Source organism: Drosophila elegans, unplaced genomic scaffold, assembly GCF_018152505.1.
Source record: "Drosophila elegans isolate 14027-0461.03 unplaced genomic scaffold, ASM1815250v1 contig_208, whole genome shotgun sequence".
NCBI lineage: Eukaryota > Metazoa > Arthropoda > Insecta > Diptera > Drosophilidae > Drosophila > Drosophila elegans.
In genome coordinates, this window is record NW_024545578.1 from 9,292,207 (window position 1) to 9,317,683 (window position 25,477).

At 45.8% G+C, this 25,477-nt stretch overlaps 6 protein-coding genes and 2 non-coding genes across 10 annotated transcripts; 4 read left to right on the top strand and 4 right to left on the bottom strand.

Moving 5' to 3' along the window:
* Nucleotides 1-539: 539 nt before the first annotated feature.
* LOC108146613 (myb-like protein Q) lies at nt 540-7,410 on the bottom strand. The gene is made up of 3 exons (XM_017272659.2): nt 6,880-7,410; nt 2,400-3,128; nt 540-1,926 (listed from the first exon to the last, which is right to left on the bottom strand). Exons 2-3 carry the CDS (start codon nt 3,095-3,097, stop codon nt 1,122-1,124), a joined length of 1,503 nt encoding a protein of 500 aa, XP_017128148.1. The 5' UTR covers nt 3,098-3,128; nt 6,880-7,410; the 3' UTR covers nt 540-1,121.
* Nucleotides 5,277-5,349, top strand: Trnav-aac. The gene has a single exon. It is a non-coding gene; the product is annotated as a tRNA-Val (tRNA).
* On the bottom strand, nt 5,861-5,933 carry Trnav-aac. Its single transcript has one exon. It is a non-coding gene; the product is annotated as a tRNA-Val (tRNA).
* Nucleotides 7,411-8,216: 806 nt separating the features above from the next.
* Nucleotides 8,217-13,951, bottom strand: LOC108146589. Its single transcript, XM_017272611.2, has 8 exons — nt 13,842-13,951; nt 13,590-13,784; nt 13,090-13,526; nt 12,806-13,029; nt 9,790-9,833; nt 9,504-9,731; nt 8,719-9,212; nt 8,217-8,639 (listed from the first exon to the last, which is right to left on the bottom strand). The coding sequence occupies exons 1-8, from the start codon at nt 13,849-13,851 to the stop codon at nt 8,415-8,417; spliced, it is 1,857 nt and encodes a 618-aa protein (XP_017128100.1). The 5' UTR covers nt 13,852-13,951; the 3' UTR covers nt 8,217-8,414.
* LOC108146757 (protein obstructor-E-like) lies at nt 11,152-12,233 on the top strand. Its single transcript, XM_017272891.1, has 4 exons — nt 11,152-11,184; nt 11,247-11,393; nt 11,459-11,895; nt 11,962-12,233. The coding sequence occupies exons 1-4, from the start codon at nt 11,175-11,177 to the stop codon at nt 12,184-12,186; spliced, it is 819 nt and encodes a 272-aa protein (XP_017128380.1). The 5' UTR covers nt 11,152-11,174; the 3' UTR covers nt 12,187-12,233.
* Nucleotides 13,952-14,372: 421 nt separating the features above from the next.
* On the top strand, nt 14,373-16,129 carry LOC108146758. Its single transcript, XM_017272892.1, has 3 exons — nt 14,373-14,480; nt 14,688-14,749; nt 15,289-16,129. The coding sequence occupies exons 2-3, from the start codon at nt 14,696-14,698 to the stop codon at nt 15,967-15,969; spliced, it is 735 nt and encodes a 244-aa protein (XP_017128381.1). The 5' UTR covers nt 14,373-14,480; nt 14,688-14,695; the 3' UTR covers nt 15,970-16,129.
* A 728-nt stretch (nt 16,130-16,857) lies between these two features.
* On the top strand, nt 16,858-23,882 carry LOC108146755. Of its 3 annotated transcripts, none has more exons than XM_017272888.2 (9): nt 16,858-17,227; nt 17,534-17,690; nt 17,918-18,330; nt 18,504-18,596; nt 18,658-20,194; nt 20,306-20,574; nt 20,637-21,208; nt 21,781-22,969; nt 23,037-23,882. In XM_017272888.2, exons 1-9 carry the CDS (start codon nt 16,940-16,942, stop codon nt 23,676-23,678), a joined length of 5,160 nt encoding a protein of 1,719 aa, XP_017128377.1. In that variant the 5' UTR covers nt 16,858-16,939; the 3' UTR covers nt 23,679-23,882. The 3 variants fall into 3 exon arrangements, with proteins under 3 accessions (XP_017128377.1, XP_017128376.1, XP_017128378.1); XM_017272887.2 differs by having other exon boundaries at nt 16,859-17,227; nt 18,501-18,596; XM_017272889.2 differs by lacking the exons at nt 21,781-22,969; nt 23,037-23,882 and having other exon boundaries at nt 16,864-17,227; nt 18,501-18,596; nt 20,637-21,320.
* LOC108146756 (bifunctional peptidase and (3S)-lysyl hydroxylase JMJD7) lies at nt 23,725-24,919 on the bottom strand. The gene has a single exon (XM_017272890.2). The coding sequence runs from the start codon at nt 24,885-24,887 to the stop codon at nt 23,940-23,942; it is 948 nt and encodes a 315-aa protein (XP_017128379.1). The 5' UTR covers nt 24,888-24,919; the 3' UTR covers nt 23,725-23,939.
* Between the last annotated feature and the right edge of the window lie 558 nt (nt 24,920-25,477).

Below are 25,477 nucleotides of genomic sequence, written 5' to 3' on the forward strand. Positions count from 1 at the left end.
AATTTGACCAATTTATCTTAACATAAAAGCGAAATTAGTTTCAAAATGAAAGCCAATTATTTTATATTTATTGCCTGGCTAAAAATTAGTCGCGACACTCAATGAAAGGGGTCATGTTTCTTGTGCTTTGAGTTTGTACTCTTCTATATTGGCGGAAAATATAAGTCATACTCCGTTTCCCGGATATAATTATCGGAATATATGCGCATTTAATAAAATATTTGGCACATATGTTTCAATAAAAAGATAAGCATTCCACGCCGCCGAAAATGTGTTAAATTTTTGCTTGGGTTCCTAATTTGAAATACGGATGTTGTGTTTTCAGCAATTTAGTACAAAGAACGGCTTAAAAACAATTTTTTATTTTCAGTATACAAATAATGTAAGAAGCAAAACGGAATGTTTAAATTGACAGCGTTGAAATATATAAAACTTAACATTCAAATATGAAAATGCTCGGCAAATACTTGGAGTTATTTAAAATAACTATTAACCTAGGTAAGTAAAATGGGAGTCGTTAAAATAATAAAACATTTGAGTACATTTAAGTTCATTTTATTAATTTAATATATGTCGTATTTACTTAATATATTGCACACTGTTTTCACATTTCGTAAGAGAACTGGGCAATTGATTGGTTATTTATTTGTTACTTAACTGCCTACTAATACTGCTGCTTGACCTCACTATTTTCTGTATCAGCTATTTCTACATATTTTCTCGTTGCATTGGCTTGTCGTGTTGTGTAGCTAATGGTTTAACACACTTTGATCTCGCTTATGATTTCTTGATCTCTTGAGCATATCACAGAACAAAAATGACAGTAGAATATGACATGTTCGGGTCTGGAGTGGAAGAGTTTGGTTTCTAGTACGGGGCATAGAAAGTGTAAAAATATTATTCAGAGCTTAGGAGTAAATATACGTGTATGCATATATGTTTATCTGATATATATATATATATAGCTATGCCGTGTAAATGTTCATATAAACTGTGATATCGTTCTTCTTTTTTTTTTTTTTTTAGAAAAATACTGAGCAAAAGTACTTGGCATTGTACATCGAGGGGATGTCAGGGATGGGGGCTGGCGAACTCGAAGTGAGGCTCAATTCCTCGACAGCCTATACGAGAATCTTGTCGTACGAGGGCGGCGGTGACTCATCCAACGGCAGTTGTTTGCCCATCGCCGCCGGCGTCTGTTCCGGCAGCAATATGGCTATATGGTAGGGTGGCGGACCGGCTGTGGCCGCCGTGGTCAGTTGCCGCTCCTCCAGGTACCGCACCTCGCTCATCTCCAGCAGACAGCCGGCGGACTGGGCCGTTCCCGATCCCGATCCCGCACCCAATCCCGAGCCGGCCAGGTTGGAGTTCACCCCGCGACTGTGGCACACCGCTGCACGACCATCCGAGCGATTGGAGGTCGAGAGCAGGCCCTTGGGAATCCGGCACAGACTGACCAGGCAGGCGGCCAGGAAGAAGGTGGCCGAGAAGGCGCAGAAGATCAGCACCTCGAGCCCAGTGCCCTGGTGGTCGAAGTAGAACTTCGTTCCGGCCACAAAAACGGAGGCCAACACCAGCGAGGCGCACATGCCGCATTTCAGGTGGCTGGGCAGCAGTTGCGAGTCCGCGTGCTGCAGCAATGCATGATGTTGCTGCTGCAACTGGTTGCTGTGCGTTGTTGCGGGCGCAGCAGCCACTGTTGCCGCTGGACTGGAGACAGTTGCTGCTTCTGTTGCCGCTGCTGCTGCTGCTGTCCCTGATGTTACCGCTGCACTGGTGTGTCGCATGTTGCTGCTGGAGTTGTGGCGACGGGGCGTGGCGTAGGCGGTCGGCTGTCGCTGGCTGTTGCTGTTGCTACCGCTGGTCGAGTGATTGCTGCTGTGCTGGTGATGGGCGGTATGGTGATAGGCGCTGTAGGCATCATCGCTGGATAATTTCAAATGTTAGTCAGGCATTATAAGTTATAAGTTAACACCAATGCAGACAACCATTTTCTTAACATATTAATCATGTAAGAATAATATATCTTTTCTCAAATTAATTCTCAAACATGTATATAAGTTTTCGTTCTTGTTGTTCTTCGTATTTTGGTACAATTTCTATGTTTTTATGGTTTCAACAAAATAAATTTCTAAATACAATCGATCAAAAGCTCTTAATTTGCTGTTAAGTGTAATTGGTGGTTTTTGGATTTTTTAAAGGAAGGCTTTAAAGTTACATTTAATTTAATTTGTAAATAAATTTAATTGATCAAAGGCCTTTCTTTGCTGTCAAGTGTAATCTGTGGCTTTTCAGTAAACCATTTTTCTGTCAATTGTAAACATTTAGACTAAGACTTTACGTACTTTAAACTTTGTATAGGTCTGCAGTGGTGTTACCCATTAAGCTCAGCTACTCACGCATAGACATTGCCCGAATATTGCTGCTGTTGCTGTTGCTGATGTGCATCGTAATGCCTCATGGGAACAGCCATGTTGCCAAACTGTGGATGGTGATAGCTGTAGTGTTGCTGCTGCTGTTGCTGATGTTGCTGCTGCTGATGGTGCACGAGTTGCTGCTGCTGCTGCTGGCTTCGCGGCTGGTAACGCGTGCTGCCGTGGTGATTGTAGTGCGACCCACGTGCCACCAGGGGTACGATGGTTCCACTTCCCGTGAGGACAGCCGCCGAGGAGGCTATTCCGCTGGCATTGTTATTGTTGCTGGCAGTTGTTGTTGTGCCGGTGGCAGACAGATTATTGTTGTTGCTGGTGCCACCACCGCTGGAATGTTGCTGCAACATGTGTTGCTGCTGCTGCTGCTGGTGCTGATGGTGCTGCTGCTGTTGGCCATGCAGGGAATTGTTGTTGCCATACGACGACTGCGATTGGCGACTTGTGCCCGGCTGATGAAGATCGTAGGGCGTCTGCGGCAGGGATCTGTGCACCGAGGGCATGGTTTGTCCGCTGCTTCCAGCACTGTTGCTGCTGCAGCTGGTGGACTTGGTCCTTCGTGGCGGATGACCATAGCTGAGTCCGCTCCCAGCGTGCGACAAAGAAGCCGCAACCCGAGAACGCCCAAATCCGCACTGCTGCGATCGTTTGTCAATCCAGAAATGCATGGCGGGCCAGAAAAGAGCAGGCTTTGTTTCACTGGAAGGAAATCGGAACAAAATGAACACATGTAGTTTATTAAATAGAAAGGAAGTCTAACAAGGAATACTCTTTTAAACTTTTTATTTACTATATATATTATATTCAAAGACAGCTAAACGAATTCCAATTTTAATTAATGTTGTTTCTTTAAAAGCCAGAATCTAAAAATTTAAGTTGGATTTGTCTTTAAGAACGACAAAATTGTTGGGATCAGCTTCAAATTAGAGATAAAGTAAAGCGACTTAACATATATAAAGTTTTATGAATTTCAAAATGTATTATTTCTAGAGTTTCTCTAAGCTTAGACAATGTTACCAAGAAACCAGAAACATCTTTTGAATGCAGGCAGACAGACAGACAATCAGAAAGTCGGCATTAAGTGCTGCAAACTTATTTGAAGTTCAAGTTGTGTGTGGGAGAATCCTTGACTAGACAAAGCGCATCTGACTCATTTGGCTTTGTGTCTGCCAGACGGAAGGGAGTCCTTCCCCAGTGCCTTTTTGCCCCTACTGCTCTTCCGAAAAGCTAAAACAGGAAACGTGCGCATCGCATTTCACGATGCTGTCTCCCTGTCTGCGAAAAAACCCCCAACCAGATCCTGGCTTGGCATTTCCTCTTTGTGCTTCCCTGTTCGAAGGTGCAACATGGAACAAAGGTTCCTTTCGGCTGTCGTTGCCTGGTCAAGGAACCCGACCGAAAAATAAAACATTCATTGAACGCTTTCACTTCCCGTGTCATTGCCCATTGCCATCCAGCCACAGCCAAAACATCCTTAAACACCAACACGTCCACAAGGACCCCAGCGCGCCAAAACACACAGACAGATTTCGGCATGAGATGGTGTTGCAAAAGGACATGGCCCTGCAGTGGCGTACTTAAAGGGGGCTTATAAGTACTTAAGATTTTATTAGTGAATATTTTAATTTTCCCTTCCTATGCTCACTTTATAAGAACCTATTTCTAAAAGTCCCCCATTTATTTCTAAAAAAGTACGCCTTTGTTTCCCGGCTGAGGAGGTGAAACTTTGGGTTCGCGAACTATTCAAAGATGGATTATGACGCTTACTTCCCTCTGTTCTTGGAAGTTTTTTGACACAGAGTAAGAGCCCCCATCCATACCATTGTGCCCGATGTTTGCATTTTTGGCTCTTAACTCGCTTAGCTGTTCGTTGAACTGTCCCTACGGCCTGAGTTTTTGTGTGTGGTCTTGGCGGTTTTAGCAAATCAACGATGACAGCGGCAAAAATAATGAATTTTTTAAATTATACCACAGACAGTTTTACACTGTCGCATAAACAATCGAGTACATACGCATACGCACCGTGCGCCGTACGAACATAGCAATAAAAATCAACCGCACAATAAAATAACTTTTATTTTTGGAGAACTTTCCTGTTCTATTCGCCAGCAGGGTTCAAAGTTCAATGCCTGTCAACATCTTCGAGCAAAAATTACACAACACAATGCTAGAGCTGAGTGCGAATAAATAAATACTCAAGCACGGGCCAGAGTAATAAAATAAACATATTTAAAAGAGACATTTTGACAACCTTTTGATAGGTTCATTTCGTTTCCATTTCTTGCCTGGCGCCACTCGGATTTCGGTTTGTTTTTGGACACCCCCTTGTCCTTTTCATCTGAGGGTTCAATGCTTTTTGCTCCTGCCACCCAGATTGCAATCATTTAGTTTATTTGCCATTCGGGGCAGAGTTCAGCTGGATTTGGCTTTGCCTCGATGCTGGTCAAGAATTGTGCGGAACTTGATGAAAGTCGGGCATTGACATGGTCTGAGCTGAGGGTAGTAAAGTAGTGTTTTCCCTAGCTAAATAATCATAAAGAAAACTTGTGCTCTGCCCGCAGAAACATGAAAAGGTCTTTTCACAAACAATACCACATTCAATTTGTTTTAATCTCTTTTTACACACTATTCAAATCACTATCTCAAAAATTCTATTATCAGCACGCCCCTCGCTAAGCTAAAGACAAACGTCCCAATCATTGGTTCTCCTTGAAACATTCGTCATAAAAATCACTTAAATAGATACAATAACACTTTCGGATTTCGTTCACGCAACCTGTTTCATTTTTGGCCTGCCGCCAAAAACGGGTCGCTGAAGTTGGCCTCTGCGCCGCGCTAGTTTCAACTGTTTCCGTGGTGTAGCGGTTATCACATCTGCCTAACACGCAGAAGGCCCCCGGTTCGATCCCGGGCGGAAACATGTGTAATAACTTTTTTGTTTCTTTATAAATTAGTTTTTTTAATGTTACGTGACATTTAAATGCATATACTAAATACAGTCAACTTCTTGAAACGTTCTTAGGTTTTTCTAGAAATTTCTCCTTGCTCCTACTTATTCTTTGTCAGATCTATTGGATCTCTCGCCCTTAGCATTAAAATTTATTCATTTATGACTTTGTAAATAAACTTTAACAAACTAACTAAAGTTTTCTCAAATTTGTTCTAGGTCTTGAAGGTCAAATAAATGTATTGCTATCATAAATACATATGGTTTAATTTCCTTCTTTGAGTAAATCTTAATGGCAAAACGTTCCTTAGCTCCCAGTAGAAGTAAATACAACAGTTTTGGTATTAGAAAGTGATTCAAGTTAAATTTTACAATGTACAATTTGATATTTAAAACCAAACAGTTAATATGCATCCTTACTGGAATACAAATGAAAAATAATTACTGAATATAATAAAAAAAAACCAAAAAGTATTTTTTCACCTGTTTCCGCCCGGGATCGAACCGGGGGCCTTCTGCGTGTTAGGCAGATGTGATAACCGCTACACCACGGAAACAGTTGAACAACGTTTGTCCAAACAGGCACTTCTGACACGAGGGAGGTTTGTGTGCGGGCAAATCAAAGTACAAATCTAATCTAAAGTTATTAAGATTACTTAATTTGTATAGATTTTTAAAGTTTTTAATTCGATATAAAAGTAATGCATATCTGCCAGCCATATAACTATTTATTTATTTAAATTTTAAGTGAATTAAATGTCGGGTTTTGTCTTATTTTAACAATACATTTTTTTTTGGAATTTCAGTTTTATACGTTCCCATTTAGCCGTCAATCTGTATTTAATGTGCAAAATTAAATATGTAGAGGCCATTCCCTTTCAGTTTATTGACTGAGGGATTTGATTGTATTTGGGGCAAATGACACGCTGGAAAGGTCAAAGAAATGTTTATTAAACGGAATTCCTGGGCCAGGGAAACGGAGCTATCCCAACCGCATGACCATTGCATAAATGAAATGCCAGACATTCAAAATTTTGCTGCTACTTGCCCAGCTATTTTCCTCACCTCCGGCGGCAGAAATCTATGCGTCATTGGGCAAAGATGCCAAAACAAAGCAGAAATTGTAAACTTTAAAGCAGGAACAATTTCGGCCCGCTGCTCTAGGCTGGGCACCCCTTTTTTGCCATTCTATAATACTCTCACTCGGACGGTTTGTTTTTGCCATTAACCTTTGCTGTTCGCTCTTTTCGTTGGCGGGAAGTGAATTTGTCTCATTCGAGTGACTTTGCAGGGAAAAGGGGGTGAATAATGTGAAGACCGACTGAGTGACTGTCTGTCGGTTTGTCTGTCTGTCCGTCTGTCTGTCTATCCCAAAAGGCCACAAAAACGAACGAAATCCCTGCCCACTTGATGGCGTACGCTGCGTATGAGCAATGCGCTTCATGCATATGTGTGGGTTGTTTTTCAAGTGCACCACGTTTTTGTGTAATTCTTTTTTTTTACCTGCAATATTTTCTCGGTTCGGTTTTGGTTCGCTTTCTCTGGCTCTGGCTCTCAAATGTGTGTTCTTTTCAGCCTTTCAATGCCTCCGCCTATTGGCACGCTGCTGTCACGTTTCTCGCCTTTATTACACACATATTGTTGTTCTGGAACTGGTATTTTTTTTTTTTTTTTGCTTGCTATTTTGTAGTTGCTGCAGCAGAGTCCTTGAACGCTCAACTGACCCGACACGACACAAGACAAGCACGCACGCACACACACACACACATACACATACACTGTCACAGTGCCTTGGCAAATAAATATCCCTTTTTGTGCACACGAAGGACTCACGCGACTTGCAACTTTCATATATTCAATTCAAAAAATCAGCCACCGCGGATTCGCGCTCGAATAACTGTATTTTGCCAACCTTGCGACCGGAGAGGCAGGTGGGCGGTGGGTGGTGAGTGGTGGAGAATGGACTGCGATCGAGTGGGTGGTGTTGCGATTTGCCCGCGATTCGAACGGCGCAAGGACTCGCAGCCAACTGAATGTGTGAATGCAGCTGGCTTCAGCGCCGTGCTCGTTTTCACTTTCATGAGTTTCGTAGACCGCTCTTTCACCACCCCTCTTTCGCCCGTACCATCAGGCTATTTTTTTCGTGTTTTTGTTTTTGTTTCTGCCAGCAGACAGCGATTTGTTTTTGCTTTCTGTATATGCGACCGTGCGATTGGGTGGACCACCCAGGTGGGTGGTGGGGAGAGGACGATTGCGGGTGCTGCAATCAGAGGAGCATGAATGGGGCGCTCTCCGACGTGCTCTCCCACTCTCTCTCTCTCGCTCTCTTTTTGAAATCACGGTGGCTGCACGGCACATGCGCACTGTGCAAAAACTAGCCATTGTGAATGGTTTATTTAAATTCAAAAAATTCCGCCTTAAATCTAAAACTTAACGTGTTATCTCTGCCAGAAGACTTTAAGTGAAAGTTTCGATTTCTAAGCTTTTTGTAGCAAGGTAAGAAAGCTTTTAAGCGACCGCTTTATCAGTGATAATCTATCCCAAACTATTTTTCTTACTACTTACTTTAAATCTACTAGTTAGTTAGTTTTCAAATATAATAATTTTTCAATGAATCTTAACCTTTTTGAAAAGAATAATGGCTCGACAGATTTGTCCTTCCCAATGGCTAGCTAACTTAATATATAATACTAATAATATATATACACGCTTAAAGTATTTAATTTTATTTGACTTAAATTGCCATTCTAGGACATTTAAAATTTTTTCCCTAATATGAAAAATTATGCCTAATGATATTGGCTTTGATTTAAGCCCATTTTATATGGCTTGAAATTGACTTTTATTGTTTAGACGCATTGGAATCCCTCTAAGCTTTTAGTATACATATTTGATAAACAATTTCAACTGATAAAGCCAATTGAAAAGTATTTAATAATTTAATAAATTACTTCTTCATTTAAGGACAAATATAAAGTCAAAATAGCGATTGTTTTCAATTGTTTTCTCAGTGTAATTATTCATTTGGAAGAACTCAGTTAGGCACCCACAAATTGCGGCTGACGGCACTCCTCCACCTTGGGATCATAGTGCAGACCCGGAGTGCAGTCCAGGGTGACTCCTCGACCCTCGACGCAGTAGTAGTACGCATCGGGGCGGGATTTGTGCGGATAGAAGTGTATGCCCACACGGGGACACTCAATGTCGGCACGTCGCAGCGGGGAACGGGAATAGGGCACAATTTGCCTAGCAGCGGCATTAATCTGATTTGGGGGCAAAAAGTAAATAATAGGATTAAAAATATATCTCTATGAAATATATGTTCACATCTCCCCAACTCACCGTGCAGTTGACATTTTTGGCGAAGTCACAGCACTTGCACTCCGAATTGTAGGCCAATCCGGGAGCGCACTCCTGCTCCCACGGTTGGCCATCGGAGCAGACGAAGTACTTGCTGCAGGACGCCTTGCTGGCCAGGTAGATGATGTCCTTCGGCTGGAAGGTGGCCGAGCAGTCGTTGGCCACACAGTCCACGTACTCGGGGAAGTCGCAGCGATCCGTCACATTGTTATACTGCAGTCCATCGTGGCACTCCCGCAGCACGGGTTTGCCGTAGTAGCACAGCACGTACTTGGTGCAGGTGTTGTCGTAGCAAAAGCTGCTCAACTCCATCGACTGGCAGGTGGGCAGGCACTTTGCGTCCTTCAAGTATGTGCAAATCTGGCGCACCGGATCGTAGCCCACTTCACACGTCTCATTCGGATTGGGGCACAATACCGGAGGGACAGAGGCCTGGTCCAATGCCCTACAGCTGCCTATTTTTAGTATTGTGTTATCTAAAATACATATTTATGTTTTAATAACTCGTTTGTTGTCTAGGGACTTTGACATAATTGATATCTTTGTTAAGCTACAATTCTTAAAACCAGCTCAATATCAGTAGGAATGATCTAAAAAAGTTTGAATGTGAGTGGGAATTGAACTTAACTCTGGAAGGATCTGGTTTCAAATCAAGCATTTTTTGTAGCATTCCTTATTTAACATTTTTAACACCACATTTCCAATCAGATTTTATCCGAACGTGGTTTCAATCACCCATAAACTTACTAACTTTAAATTCAACTTACTTTTACACTCGATATACTTATCGCAATCGCCCACATAGGGCAGAAAAACGCCATCCACCACGTTGTTGCAAACGTCGATTTGGGTGTTCTTGTATATATCGTATATAGAGTCATCTTCGCCATTTCGATCATCATCTGGACCGGGGGCCACCACCAAATCTTCCTCGGCCTGAATCCCATGAACACTTAAAACGACCAGGAGTATTCCACTATTTATCAGCCACTTCACTGCGGAGTTAATGCAAGTGATAAGGAGTTAAAGGAAATCAATCTCCGAGCTACTTACTCCTGGATAGCTCGGTATGTGCAACACTACTGTCTGCTTTCAGCCTGGAAAGTGTCAACTTTATATGAAATCTTTGTTACCTCCTAATGAGTTCTTGCCAGATATCAGCTTATCATTCTGCTAATTTTGGCACACGACTCTGCTAGAGGAAAACTACCCTCTAATTTCTGCAAACATTTCAACTTTCAATTTGTCGCCGTCAAACATAAACGATAACGAAATGCTTTAAATAGACTGATTCTCAGAACTCATGGATCTCATCTCGCAATCAACAATTTCAATTTCAAATCGCTATAGCTAAGGCACTTTTAAATAATCAATATATCTTCTAAAAATAATCTGATTTTAGGTTGAGCCATCTGCCGGAAAATGTACAACTATAACTTCTAAAATATCATATTTAATAATTGTTTGTATGAGTGGGTAGAATGAGTTGGAGTTGATCTTGACCGAATAAACAAATACAGCTTTGTAATTGACCTCTTCCATGTCTGGGAGTGCCGTGGGAGTGGGCGTGTCTCCATTTTTAAATTAGCTTTAATTGGTTTCGAGATTACGACATTCATACGGACAGACATACAGACATAAGGCTAGATCGAATCGACTATTAGTTGTGATCAATAATATATATACTTTATAGGGTCGGCAACGTTTTCTTCTACCTGTTACATACTTTTCAACAAATACATACTCCAAATATTACTCCACTAGTTACGCGAGTAATTACGTGCACGCTTTTGCTCATATCTTTTGAGTGTTCGAGTACTGAAAGTCTGACATCTGAAAAATTGATATGTTTACAAGGGCTGGAGAGTCAAAACACCAGATGAAACACTCAAATAAGAATTATGATTACAAAAAAATTGTATACATCAGGTAAAAAAAATGTATAAAAATATTTAATTAAAAATGTATATTACAAAATGTTTCTTTTTTGTGTGTTAAAAATATTGAAATTTTGAGCAACCACTTTGATAGTGGCTAGAGTATGAAGATTGAGGATATTTTTAGTGGCTTCAATTCACCTTAAAGTACAACAGTGAAAGTGCTTATATGACCTAGTCTATCATATAATTTCAAACACTTTTAACAATGGCCACTTTCTGTAAACCATCAGTAGATGAAAATTATGCTATTATTATTCTGTTTTCTATTTCCAAAAAGTTCCAGATTAAATACTCCTTTCGATTGCCTCTTGTTTGTTAAAGTTATCAGAGTCTGGCGAATTTTAATGAGGCGCCTTCTAATTACCACATAGGAACATGCATCTGATAAGGTTTGCAATTCACCGGGAATCAAAACATTCCGGAGATTGATTGCCAAAAAGGTCTGCCTATAAATGGAGGGTCTCTTCGAGGTGGGGCGATAGTAAGCGGAGGAAACTGATGCCAAAAAGTGAGTTGTACCCGGTTGGAGGCAAGAAAGTGAGGAAAACTAACTAACCATTTGCCCTACAGTGATGCACCACCTGACCCTTTTGGCCCTGGCTGCCCTGATCGCAAGTTGTTGGGCTGCGAATGGTGAGGTCAATATCTGCTCCAATGTGGTCAGCAATCTCTTTCTGCCACACGTGAGCAACTGCAGCAAGTACTATCTGTGCATGAGTGAGTCATACAGTAGAGTATAAGTTTAGTTCAGGGATTGATGCTGCTCCTTACTCGTTGACCAGGTGAGGTGGCTGTGCCCCGGGAATGTCCGGCGGACTACTACTTCGATGCCCGTGACCAGCAGTGTGTGCCCGTGATGGAGGCCAGATGCGTGCCTTCCTGCAAGGCCCGCGGCCTCGAGTCCTTCTGCTACGATCGCACCTGCACCAAGTACGTGCTCTGCTTCGACGGTACTCCCGTGATCCAACAGTGCTCCGATGGACTGCAGTACAATGCCCAGACCGATCGCTGCGACTATCCGCAGTATGTGGACTGCGCGGACAATCTGTGCATCCGGCAGAACAACCCCGATGACATCGTCTACATCGCCAGCAAGGCGAAGTGTGACAAGTACTTCGTGTGCATGAATGGTCTGCCCATGGTCCAAAACTGCACCAGTGGTCTCCAGTACAATCCAACCACCCAGAGTTGCGACTTCCCATCCAGGGTCAACTGCACGGTGGGTGCTTCACATGATCTCGCTGGCTTGAGTGATCTCAAATGAAGTGTTTTACTTCCCTTTTAGGTGGAGAACCTACAGAGGAATATCCTGCCCTTCGCCCGAGCTCCTCCACGCACCGCCGACATCAAGTGTCCCTCGGAGGGCGTCCACTTTGTGGCCCACCAGACGCGACAGGATGTGTACTACTACTGCCTGAATGGACGCGGAGTAACCCTGGATTGCACTCCTGGCCTGGTGTTCGATGCCAAGCGCGGGGAGTGCCGCGAACCACAATTCGTGGGAGTCTAGCGAGTCTAGTCTTTTTGAATAAAGATCCACTGTTGCTCAAATCAAAATATTATGATTTATTGTTGTGCAAAATAACAAGTCCCTTAGTGTTGGGGTGTTGGAATGGCTTTCAAGGTGTTGTTCCTAACATGGATCATCAGTCAACAAAAAAAAGGAGATTCACTTCATTTTTACATTTCTTTGAAGCCTTAAGAAACCATAACACAGCTTAAAAATATAGCTTTAATATAGGTCCTTTCAAGATATTTGTTTATTGAGTAGTTAATTGTTTCTAAGAGATTTTCTGCCCTTCTATTCTTTTCATTAACATTCTCTAACTAAACTATTGTTACATGATTTTTAAACTATTGGGTATGAAAAATTAAATTTATACCATGAAAGGTTTTAGGTCTTAGAATACAGTTTTAGGGACTATAAAATTTAGTATTGAATTATTACTTGTCTGCAGACTTTTTTTAAGACACACTTAGTTAACTTTCAGTTTTTTTTTTTGGGTGTAAGTTTTCATATAAAAGGCATGCAATTTCAATTTAAATTTATTTCCATATAACTAAGGTCATTTTCATAAGGAACCAGAATCGTTTACTCTATTCAATTTTATTGGTTTCACCCGAATTACAGCCCCACATTCTGGGGTTCGCGGCACTCCTGAACTTTGGGATCATACCGCAAGCCCTCCGAACAGTCCAGAACAAGGCCATGTCCATCCACGCAGTAGTAGTAAGCATCCTGGCGTGACTCGTGGGCAAAGAAGTGGACACCCAAGGAAGGGCAGATGCCGTCGGTAGTTCTGGGTGAAAGACGACTTGATAACTGCCGCACTTTCCTCTGTTCAATGGGTATCTGAAAGGATTAAAGATTAACCAGGGATTTCCTTAAAAATATACAACTTTTTCAACCCACTTGGCAGTCGGATTTCGATGGAATATCGCAGCAATCGCACTTGGTGTTGAAGTGCAGGCCTGGTGTACAGGACTGCTCCCGGGGAACCCCGATGCCGCAGAGGAAGTACTTCTCGCAGGACACCTTGCTGGGCACGTAGCGCAGGTGGTAGGCATTGTAGTAGATGGAGCACTCGGACTCCACGCAGTCCACGTTCTGGGGGAAGTCACAGCGATCCGTTTGGGCGTTGTATTGGAGGCCATCGTGGCACTGCCTCAACACTGGCTGTCCGTAGTAGCAGAGCACGTACTTTGTGCAGGTGCGCTGGTAACTGAAGGTGCTGAAGCTCATGTCGTCGCAGGTGGGCAAGCAATCGGCCTCGCCGGGATTAACACAGCTCTGGGTATTGGCGTTAAACTGGTACGGCAATTCGCACTGCAGCTCAATGGCCTGGCCAGCTAATTGACAATAATAATTCAAAAATAAAACCAATTCAACAAGTTCTTTGTGTCAATACTTACAGCGACAGAGGTAGTACCTATTGCAGTCCCCCACAAAAGGCAGAAATACATTATCCGCCACATTGCCACAGAGGCTGAGGTTGCCCAAGATCAAACTCCTGCCATATTTCTCGACGGATGCAGTGGTAGAGCCATCGAAGCCTTCAGATCTTACCTCAAACACGCCACACAGCAGGTAGATTATTAGCCAAATTTCTGCAAAAATATATATAAACTATAATATTTTCGAAATTTAGCTCTTAGCTCGCACACCTCCACTCATTGTCAGCTTTTTAGTTCAACTGCATGCCACCTTCCATGGAAATTTGCCTTTATGAGGTTCCAAAAAACATCAGATTATCTTATCACTGAATGGATGTTTTCAGCTCAAACAACTGACAAATTAATTGCCAGGAAAAGTGATGACTCTGGGGGTCTATGTTTAGATCTTAGTGCTCAGAGCGGGCCAAAATAATCTATATTTAATCTCTAATTACATCTATGTGAACAACCGTTTTTGTATGATAGATGGGTTTTTAAATTTGAAGATGTAAAAGTATTATAATAAAAAAATTATGTTTAAAGGAATATGCAGGATTAATTTAAAAATCACTGCTCTAGAATTTTTAAATTAAATAAATTTAAATTTAATTGCATTTCAAATAGACTGAAATTCAATTATTTCTACCTGTTCTCTAAAAAGATCTCGCAGATCAATTTCGAAACGTTTGCCGCCTGGTCCACGAAAATCTACGAACTCACGAAAATCATTTGAAAATATTTTCGTTTTCGGTACTTCGATTCAGTTTAATCTTTGACATCTCACTGTGCACAGCTCATCGCTAGGAGGATCACATAAATATACAAATTGTTTAAAGGCAATTTCTTAGAAACATATTTTCTATTCGTTGTGTAAGTTTGCATAATTGCTGCATTTAGTAGTGTTGTGTTCAGAATTGCCAAAATGATTGACACCATTCATACTGAAAACACAACTAAACAAAGAGCCATTTATTTATAGACAATGCCTTGCGGTGGGCCTGTGTTTGTATTTGAAAAATCATCAATGTGCGCGATATGTGGTACATAACACCAAAAATTCCCTCTTCTTTTTTAAAGCATCTAGAATGGTCAACGAGTTGAACAGACCCCAAAATGGGGACAATGCCGCCCTGAGCGAGGTAAGCTGGAGTCCAGAGAAAAATGATCTATAGATCTTAGCCTTTCATAAACATAATATATTACTAAAATAATAGCTTCTTATGCTAGTTAAGATGATTAAATGGTTTTATATTAATACTTCTTTAAAGATGTGCTTTTCTCTATTATTACAAACTTTAAAGTAGTATAAATTCTGTTAGAATTATATTATATTACTAATAGGCCAACTGTAATCATTATACACTGACAAAAAATGAAATTGTAAAAAAGGTTATTAAATTTCAAATTTTGTATTTAAAACTTAAAATTAAAATTGAATGCACAGTAATTTAATGTTAAATTATTTTCATGAATATTGAATATATTATATTTAGAACATTTTCTATTTTATTTAAATGCATTTTATTTCACTTAAATATTGTTTTAATTTAAATTTAATTTTCAGATATTAAATGTAGTAATTTGTTTGTTATAATCTTAAATAAGAATAGGATGACCCTGATTTCACATAGTTTTAATACCCAAAATAATGACTAATGGTGACTTCATTTCTCTCAAGCGCCTGGCAGCCTCCAACCGGCAATTGCAGGAAATGCAGGAGGAGCATCGCCAGTTGCTCCAGGAGATGGAGACCCTACGATTGCGTGCCGCCGAGCTCACACGCCTAAATGCCCAGCGCCAACAACTGAGGCAGTCCGCCGGCGAGGAGGAGCAGTCCCAGGTGGAAGCTCCAGCGGAGCCGGAACCAGTGCCCACTTCCTCTTCTCCCGCTGATCCTGCTACCGAGGAGGCTACTCCTTCTGTACAGGAAGAGGGCTCCAACGACGATGACGAGGACAAGGAGGAGACGGCCAGTTACCTGCAGGAGAAACTGAACGAGATCGCCAACCTGAAGGCTCAGTTCAAGCGGGTGCAGCACATGGTGGACACCACCAACCTAATTGAGCAGCACATGTCCTCCAGGCAGACGGTGCAGGTGCAGAGCAGCTCCTCCGTTCAGAGCAGCCGCCAGACCACCACCTCAGAGGTTCGAGTGGCTGAGGGGATTGAGGCTGGGCAGGCGACTGCCAGTCCATCCACGACTGCCACTCCCGACAACGCCGAGCTCCTGAATTCTATGCTCAACATGTTCACCGACTTCACCAGTGACCTGCGGGGTCAGGCGGAGAGCCTGCGGGCGGAGCGGGATCGGATCAGGACCCTCAAGGAGGACATAATCCAGCGCAAGCAGGGAAAATAATGGAAACTATAGTTTAAGTTTGAAAATCGAAAAGCTTTCGTTTAAGTCGCATAATGCAGAAACTCAAATAAGGTATTTCAAATTGAAAAGCCAACAGCCCTTGAACTACATATTTGTATTGTATAATTCCTAAACTGTATAATAAAGTTTCGCAAAACAATTTTTTGTTAATGTCTGTAAAACATTCATCTATAAACTATAATAATAACAAAAGCAAATAGCGAATATCGATTTCACATTTAATAAAAGCGGAACTCTAATTGCCTCCCTTTATTTTACGATGTCGTAAAGATTTTCCAAGCTGCAGATTGTAAGTAACCGTTAACCAATTTCAAAAAATTATCAATAATATCGATATCGATACACTGCTCAGCTGTGTGACCATATCTCGGTTGGCAGCTAACCATGTTGCCAGCCCTAAGCAGTGCTCATTTTGACATTCATCACTTTCAGCAAGCAGTGAAATGTAGACCATTTGTAGAGTAAGTAGTTACGAATTTGTATTGTTTTCAGTAAGCAGTGACTACGGGGATCGTTAGTGGAGACACACTCCTTATATAGTGCAGACACATAGTTGAGACACACTCCGCATATAGTTGAGACACACTCCGCATATAGTGGAGACACACTCCGTATATAGTGGAGACACACTCCGCATATAGTGGAGACACACTCCACATATAGTGGAGACACACTCCACATATAGTGGAGACCCACTCCGCATATAGTGGAGACACACTCCGCATATAGTGGAGACCCACTCCGCATATAGTGGAGACACACTCCGCAGGTAGTGGTATATTTGATGGTATATTTCGACGTACAAATTATCGATAATTCCATCTTCACACTGTCTACAGCCCTGGTTTAAAAACAGCTGTCAGATTGTGCAAAGTAAAAAAAAAAACAAAGTCAAAGAAAAGTGAAAAATTTTACAATTTTCTAGCATTCACAACAAATATATTTTCTAATGGCGCCGCCGCCCAAAACGATTGGGGACCGGGACCAGGGCAGCGCCAGTGCCCGCAGCACCGGAGGCAGCAACAACAACAACAACAACACGGTGGGCGGGGCAACCGGCGCTGTGCCCAAACAACAAACGCCCATAAACGGAGCACCTGGCGGAGTAACTGCATCGTCATCCGCATCCTCGGTGGCCAGCAGATCGGCACGATCGCGCCGCCAGCAGGAGCACCTGGGCGAACCGGACCTGGACTTTGTGGAGCCTCTGCAGCGGGAGACGCTGAAAACGCTGAACGTAAGTTGGCGCCTGGTTGCCATGGCAAAGCTAGAATCTGCAAGAGAAGAGCCCGAAAGGCCATTCTCTTCGATGTTTATAAATACACTTCGCCACTCATCTCGGCCTGCCGAAATTCACTTTCCGCTGGTTCAGTAGCAAAAGCGAGCGCAGCCACAGCGGACAACGAATTTCGATCGACCTTTATATATATATATATGTATATCTGAGCAGACGGATATATGTATATATAGATTTAAAACTAGCAAAATTACCGCCCTACTCGTGTTAGTACTCCTGCTAACCTTTGTTTGCTGTTGCCTCAAGGATCTGCTACAGCGCGCCCGCATCACCAACGGCAAGAATCGATCACCGGCGGAGCAGCAGCTGACCACCAAGGAAACCAGGTCACCTGCCCAGCAGCAAAAGCAGCGCGAGACACTGCGTCAATTGGCCGCAGAGCACAGCAGCTACGATTCAGCAGGTAAGTACTTGAAAGGCTTTGGGACTTTGGCAATACACATCTTTAAACATTGGGCATTTTCAATATCCGCACCTGAAGATGTGAACGGCTGGCCAGCACACATCGATCGGTGCGCCAGTTCATGGTCTATAAATAGGATGCGCACGAAAATAAACGCCCACTGAGATGATGTAGTCCGCAGCCCACACTCTGCCAGGCCCAAACTGATCTATTATTTTCCATTACAGAGCAACTGCAGGAGCAGCAGCAGCGCTACCGATTCCCCGTGCGTCCCGTCCAGAGGGTTCAGCACCAGCCATCGTCGTCGTCATCCGGTGCCATAGCCGCTGCCCCCTCATCTTCGTCGGCTTTGCTGCGGCTGCGTCAATCGACGCCCCCGAATGCCACAGTGGGCGTGGTCATTCCAAACGCCACCACCAGCAACGGAAACGGCAGCGGCAACTTAAGCGGCCCCGACGAGCAGTCCACTCCACTGACCGCCGCCGGACTGCAGAATCTGGTCCATCGGCTACTTGGTGTGCACCCTTTGGGCCCCAGAATCGAAGCAGGTCGCTCCCAGGTGGAGGTGTTACGGTCCCTGCTGGAATTGGACGAGAACCTAAACAACAGAGCACAACAGTCCAGTGCAAATCTAGTGGAGGTGAGTCCCTTATAATCATCCATCCATCAATAAGAGAAAATACAGATTAGGTTTCACTAAGAAGAGCTATTTCCATTTCCATTAAAAGATAAATACTATATAAAGATATTTATTAATAAGAATATTAATTATATTAATACCTTTTATGCTTCTACTTTTATCCGGTGCAGCAGCTGAGCAACATGGTGCACGAGATCAACCCAAGTGCGGAGCAGGACGAGGGCATTGTCAATTCGACCAGCCTGGAGGATGTTGCATTAAGCGAGGTGGGCAATTGAAAATCTACAAAATCTAATTTAGTAACGCTTTTTTGGCTTTCCCCTGCAGATGAGCGACCGCGCCCAGTCCATTCAGTCCCTGCACAGTGTCCTGGAGACGCCCACGCCCGATAATACGCCCAGTTTCGATGAGCTGCAGCAGCGCCTGGAGGCCTCCAATAGGAACATGGAGCACCTGCAGAACGAGCAGGCCAAGCTACTGCACATCCAGAACCTGGCCAAGTCGCACCTCACCGAGATGGAGCAGCTGCGGCAGCATGCCGATCGCCTGCCGCACAACAACGACAACGGCGGCGAGGCACCCAAGTACGAGTCCGTGCAACAGGTGCAGGACGACATGGCCTCGTTGGTGGGGCGCATGAAGAATCTCACCGCCTTCATCCACAACCAGAACGAGCTGAGCACTGTGCTCGGCGATGATGGCCCCGAGATAATGGCCGAGCAGGAGGCACTGCAGCAGAAACTGGAATCTCTGCGCATCCAGCGTGAGGATATGCGCAACCTGGTGGACGAGCTGAATAGCATTAACCGCACGGCCAGGGAATCGACCAGGGCCATCAAGGAGGAGACCCCCACGCCACCGCCCAAGCCAGCTCCGGTTCCAGTGGCGGTCAAGGAGCGTGTGGTGCCGGTGGAGTACCAGCGGAATGTGCCCATCATGCGCCAGGAGGCGGCCAATGCGGCGCAGCGAGCCCTCCACGCCCAGGCCATGATCAACCAGAAGACGGCGGACATAGAAGCCCTCAAGGCTCAGATGGCCAGGCTTAAAGGCATGCTGAACACGGTTAGCCAGATCGAGGAGAGCACGCCCAGCATGGGCGCCTCGCTGGAGCGGCGGGGCGAGGAGCGGACCAGTGTGGAACGCGAGTTGCCGACGGAGATTGCCCAGCGGGTTTTCGCCCTCAACGACGTCACCTCGGAACTGCGCGCCGAGGCAGTTAGCCTGCAGAAGGAGCGCGATCGCATTCTGGCCCTCAAGGCCGAGATCGAGCGCCGCAAGCAGCAGGCGGCCGCCGCAGTTCAGATGGGCGAGGATGCACTCAAGCGAAACAGCCTGACTCCGACACCCACGCCCATCAGACAGCATCAGGTGGCCGCGGAGGAGGTGGAGGAGGAGGAGGATCCGTCCGAGGTGGATACCACTTCGCTTCAGGCCACGCCCACCAAGGAGCAACTGCGCGACGAACTGCGCCTGCAGTGCGAGCGCCTGCGCAAGGAGTACGAGCAGAAGCAGCGGGAACTGGAGCAGCGCTATGTGGCCAGCAACAACACCACCTCGGAGGCGGATGACGAGGGAAACGACGACACCGACAGCGACAAGTACTTCGCCAATGTGCGCACCGCCTCCTCGGCGACGCTCAAGCGGGCTGCCTCCGCCAGCACGGTGGTGGAGCAGAGGCGTGGCCAACAGGCCAGCCTGCCTTCGCAGGCAGCGCCTCCGCCGCCGGCTCCTCCGTCCACCCTCAACGAGGATGACCTAAACGTGACCCTCGACACCCTGTCCCTGGGCAACGACAGTCTGCCCTCGAGCAGCAACAGGTCGCAGTACATGCCGCCGCCCATGGCTCCAGTGCCTGGAATTTGGGGTGAGTTTTGAATTCCATCCTATCAAATAGATACAAGCGGGAGCTATTCATGTTTGAGTTGTTATATGTATATGTTGTTATATTTTATATGTTGTTATATTTTCCCCTTAGCATCGCACAACTCTGGCAATTCATGGCACGGTCAGCAGGCCATCTATGGCCAGGGCAACTCGGGCACGGGAAACGAGTTCAAGGCAGCGCCAGCCGCCCCCCAGGTGGGCTCCTCGAATGCCTCCGGATCGAATGCCTCGACCGATGCCGTGCTGCTGCAGCAGTTCATGCAGACGCAGCAGATGCTCATCAACTCGGTGTGCCAGTGCAACCAGACGCTGTGGCACCAGCAGCGGGAGATCGACAACCTGAACAACCAACTGCACACGGTAGACAAGATCTCGAAATTAAATCACTTTCCACTGACTAATCCAAACTTTGGAACACTTAGCTCCAGGATCGCTTCAATGTGGTGGCTTGCCAGGATCACAGCTTTGGTCTGCGCTCGGAATCAGTGCCGCCGGTGGGTCCGGGCATGGCTCAAATGCCCAACAACCTGTGCTTGGGCAACAATCGGGCGCAGTCGGAGCAGCTGTTCAACTTTGGTGCCCACCAGAGCGCCTTCAGTAACTATCAGCGTAGCTGTCACCGCACTGGAAGCGAGTCGCATCATCATCATCAGCAGCAGCAGCAGCATCAGCAGCAGCAGCAGCAGGCACATCAGCCGCAGCCGTTCCTCAACAACGCCGCACCGCCGCCGCCGCCACCGACGCACTACAACAACGAGACACCGCTGTCGCCGCCCACGTACCGCTCCAGTCCGGGTCCCATCTTTATGAACCACCACAACAACACGATCCACCAGAACAACTCGAATTTGCGCACGCAGAACCAGCACGCCAACAACTTGCACTCGCTGCCCGAGGGAGCGGCTGGTGGCGGAGCTCCCGGTGGCGGGATCACCCTGAACAACCAGGTGCCACCCGGCAACCGGGCCAACAACTACTGGGACAACTTCCGCAGGTAATCCTTTGTCTTTGACTTTGACTTTGACTTTGCTTGGTGATGGTTTTCGAAGCGGGTCTTTTGGCAATAAAAAAAAAGGGCCGATAGCAATAAAAATTACAAAACAAAACCTTTGTGTGGAGTTCAGTTTCAATTCTGTGATTCGGTAAGTGCGACTACAAGTTGCAAAGGGGAGTTCCATTAACAGAGTTGAAAGTGACTAACACGAAACTAACACCAAGTACTAACTTCCTTACTGAAAACTACATTATTTGGCAAATAGAAAACTATTATTTTTGCATGAACATAAAGACCATCAAGTATTTTAAACTTTGTATTATAATTTATTTATTTTGCCCAAGATTTTTTAGTTCCAAAGAGTCTTAAGAACCAACAAAATTTTATAACTCTTTACGTTTAATAATAAAGTCAATTAAAATTATTATTTTAGAGTCTTTAGAGCCTCCAAACTAAATGCTCTTTTACGCTTTTAAAAGCCCAATTCAGCTTACTAACAATAGAGACTAACAATTGCTTGAATATTTGCTGCCCGCTTGCATTAACCCATTAATATCCATGCGCTTTTGCAGCCACTCGCGCCAGAATCTCCTGTCGAACAAGAGCAACGAGGAGCTGAACGTGGACCTCCAGCAGTATCGACGCCAGCGGGCGCGTCCCAGTTACTTTCAGCCGCCCCAGCTGCTGGCACCGCCCACGACCCGCGGTGGCTTGACCCACCAGCAGCAGCAACAGCCGCAACAGCAGCAACAGCAGCAGCAGCAGCAGCGATGCCACTTTTTCGAGTCGCCACTAACCGCTTTGCATGGCAGCAGCAATGGCAGCAACAATCTGAATAACAGCGGCAGTGCGGCCAGGAAACGCGACTGGCGCGATGATGGCGCCCACAATCGTGACCAGGACGACGAGGACTTGGACGAGGTGGAGGAGAACCATGACAATGTCATATTTGGCTCTGGCCGACGTCGCAATCGCCGACGTCCGCAACTTTCCACGCTGCGAGATGAGGAGCCGGAGCAGGCCAGTTCCTCCAATCTGAACATGAACGTTAACTATGGCAACAGTCCGCTGTACCAGCGGAACAAGGTGCCGGCCAAGCCCACCACTTCCACGGTTTCGCTGACTCCGCTGCAGCAGCGACACCTGCGCTTCGACTTCGAGCTTCCCGCTCACTATATGGACTACATTGAGCTGCCACAGTTAACTCCGGTGGAGAGCACTCCGCTGGCGGGTCAGGATGCCTGCCACGCGGACGAATCCAATGCCATGGAGCAGTCCGAGGAGACGGCCTCCGAGGAGCTCAATCGCAATCTGCTGGTCAATGCCTTGAAGAACGACAAGTTCACCACAAAGTTCTACGAGTCCATCAAGGAGGATGTCTACCGCCGGCTGGAGACCCTCTTTGAGCAGCAGCAGTTGCAGCAGCAGCTGCAGCAGCAACAGCAGCAGCAACAGCAGCAACAAAACCAGCAGCTACAGCAACTACAGCAGTCGCTAAAGCCGCATGGCCTGCGAAAGGCTCTCAACCAGGAGGAGAATGAGCCCGCCTCGCTGGACGCTGAGGCCACCGAGAGTCGCAGTGAGACGCCGCTGGAGGTGATGCGTCTGCAGCTGGACAACGATCGGCCCGAGGACGAGAAGGGGTCGCCAGTGAAGAAGCAGCTGACAGTGGTCATCCCCCAGAACGGTCATGCCCTGGAGGAGCTGGAGGCCAGTTCCGCTTCTGCCATGCCCTCGACTGTGAAGCTGGAAAACGAGGAGGTAAGAGAGGGTCTTGTATCCTAGCGCTGGAGTGTGATTTACTCATCCTTTGCGTCTTACCACCCAGCAAATGCTCAAGCGCGAGGATGAGGAGGAGGATGAGCATGTCGCCGGATCTGGAGCCGGAGCAGGAACAGGGGCCAGCGTGGAACTGGCCCCGGATCACGAGCTGATCGAGTACATAATCAAACGCATTCGCAACCAGACGCACAACAACACCGTCATCAACGATTCCCTGCTGGCGGAGGTATCCAAGCTAACGGCCACCGCTGCCCAGAACTCGGCCGCCAGTTCGCCGCTCATCTCACCCAAACGCATCTACGCCAAGATCAAGAAGATGGAGATGCCGCGGCAGCGTGACGAGTTCTTGCTCTGGTACCGCTCCTATCTGGAGCAGCTGTTCGTGGTGGAGCAGCCGCCGCCGCCGGACAATTGCAAGGCCAAGCTGAAGTCACCGCCACTGCCACCGCCGACGTCGGCGGGCAGTCCGGCCAAGCAGACGAGAAAGCGGGTGCGCGAGCAGTCGCAGTCCCAGTCGCAGGACTCCAACAACGATGCCGACTTGGCGGAGGCGGACCAGAAGAACGTCTCCGCAGCGGGCAATGGCGACCTGGAGTGCGAGAACAACGAGAATCCCGGCGAGGAGGCTGATGGCCGGGCTGCAGCAGAGTCCTCCGGCGGAGAAAAACCGGACACAGGTCTCGATTAGTAGGCTTTATACATATAGGTTTAGAAACCCCACCATAACGCACACATTCCTAATCTCACAATACACCATCTGTACGGATATTTCACGACGTTACTTCTTGTTTGACCGTGACCCATTTTCATTTGGCATATAGTTTTTTATTTAACATTAAATTATGTAACAATATTATATATATACATATATCTATTACACTGAAGACAACAAGCACCATCTTGCTTTCATTTTGATAACAATCCGTGAGGAAGGTAGTCTAAGTCTTGTCTATCTCCTGCCACTGGTCATCTGCTCCAGCATGCGGTAGTAGCAGTAGCGACTGTCGTAGTCCAGGTCGTACCAGAAGTTCACGGCGATGCACTTGTGGCTCTGGGAGACGTGGTGGAACCAGTAGTTGGGCAGGTACAGGATGTCGCCGGGATGGACGCGCACCCTGAGCGGCTGGGCGCGGGCGTACTCCGGATATGTGGCCAGGTCGGGGGCCAGGGGATCGATGCTGACCCATTCCGTGAGCTGCTCGTTGCCATCCTCATCCCGGATGGCTTCTATGTGGAACTGCCCACCATCCGAGGTTGTGTAAACGCCAGTGGGATAAATGCGCCGAGGCACACAGCTCAGCTGGTGCGGCGGGATGAGGATGAAGTCCTTGTGGCCGGATATCACGCAGTACAGGTTCTCGTACGGATCCTTGTGCATGGAGGTCACCGCGCGCTCGTCGCCCAGCCAAAAGTTGACGGCATCGGGCGGCTTGTTGAAGGACTGCTGGGCAAAGTCCAGATCACTGATCCTCAAATCGGCTGCCAGTTCCGGCAGATCCACGCTGAGATTGGAGTTCTGCTTTTGGATGTAGTGGACGGCCCCTGTGGGATCATCCAGACGGCGGACCAGCTCGGACAGCTTCATTTTCGTCTCCAGCGGCAGGACAAAGTACTCCTTGCCCTTCTGCGTGGCCAGGCCATCGGCATAGCCATTCGGTGTAATGGCCACGTCCACCGTCTTGTCCCCCAGCGCCTGGATCAGGTATTCCGGTGTCCATTTCCCGATTGCCGGCCACGAGAGTGCCTGCCGGATGACCACCGGCTGGTTCTTGGCGTAGTAGTCGCGGCAGAACTCCAGGGCCGTGGGAATACTGTCCAGCTCCACCACGCTGCTCCCAATACACAGCTCCTCCGCCTCCTGAAGCAGCACATCCAACGCCTTTCCAACTTCGGACATGCCGGCAGCTGCAGTGTGTGCCTATCGCGTTTTTCACAAGGGTGAACCTTGTCATGGGTATCAAAAGGGGTGTTCCAGATTTCATATAATTTGAAAAGCTGTTGGAATTTAAGAACATTTAAACGACCTTCTAATGGGTATTAAAAAAGGTGTTCCAGATTTCACAGAATTTAAATAAACTTTAAATGCCAAAAACATATTTTCCATTAAAAATATGGTATTACAACATATACTATATTTTAATCTTTTCGGGGGTCAGGTAACTTTTCGAGTTATTGAAGTTGGATTGCTTATATTTATATTTAAAAAGCTCGGGTTAAATTGCAACTCAACTAATCGGCTTAGGCGATTTCGAGTACTGTTGGTCACCTACTTTGAAACATTGTTTTAAGAAAAACGCGTTTCAACCCTTCAACCCTTTTAAAATTTGCGGGTTACTTTGAAAATTCTCGCCAAAACGATATAAAAATACAATAAAAATATTTCTTTTAGTTAGTTTTTAAGCTATAAACTTACTGAACAAAAATAACTAAATAATCAGCTCTCTTAACAATCACCTTATTTAAATTTTTTTTTAAATTTAGCACCTT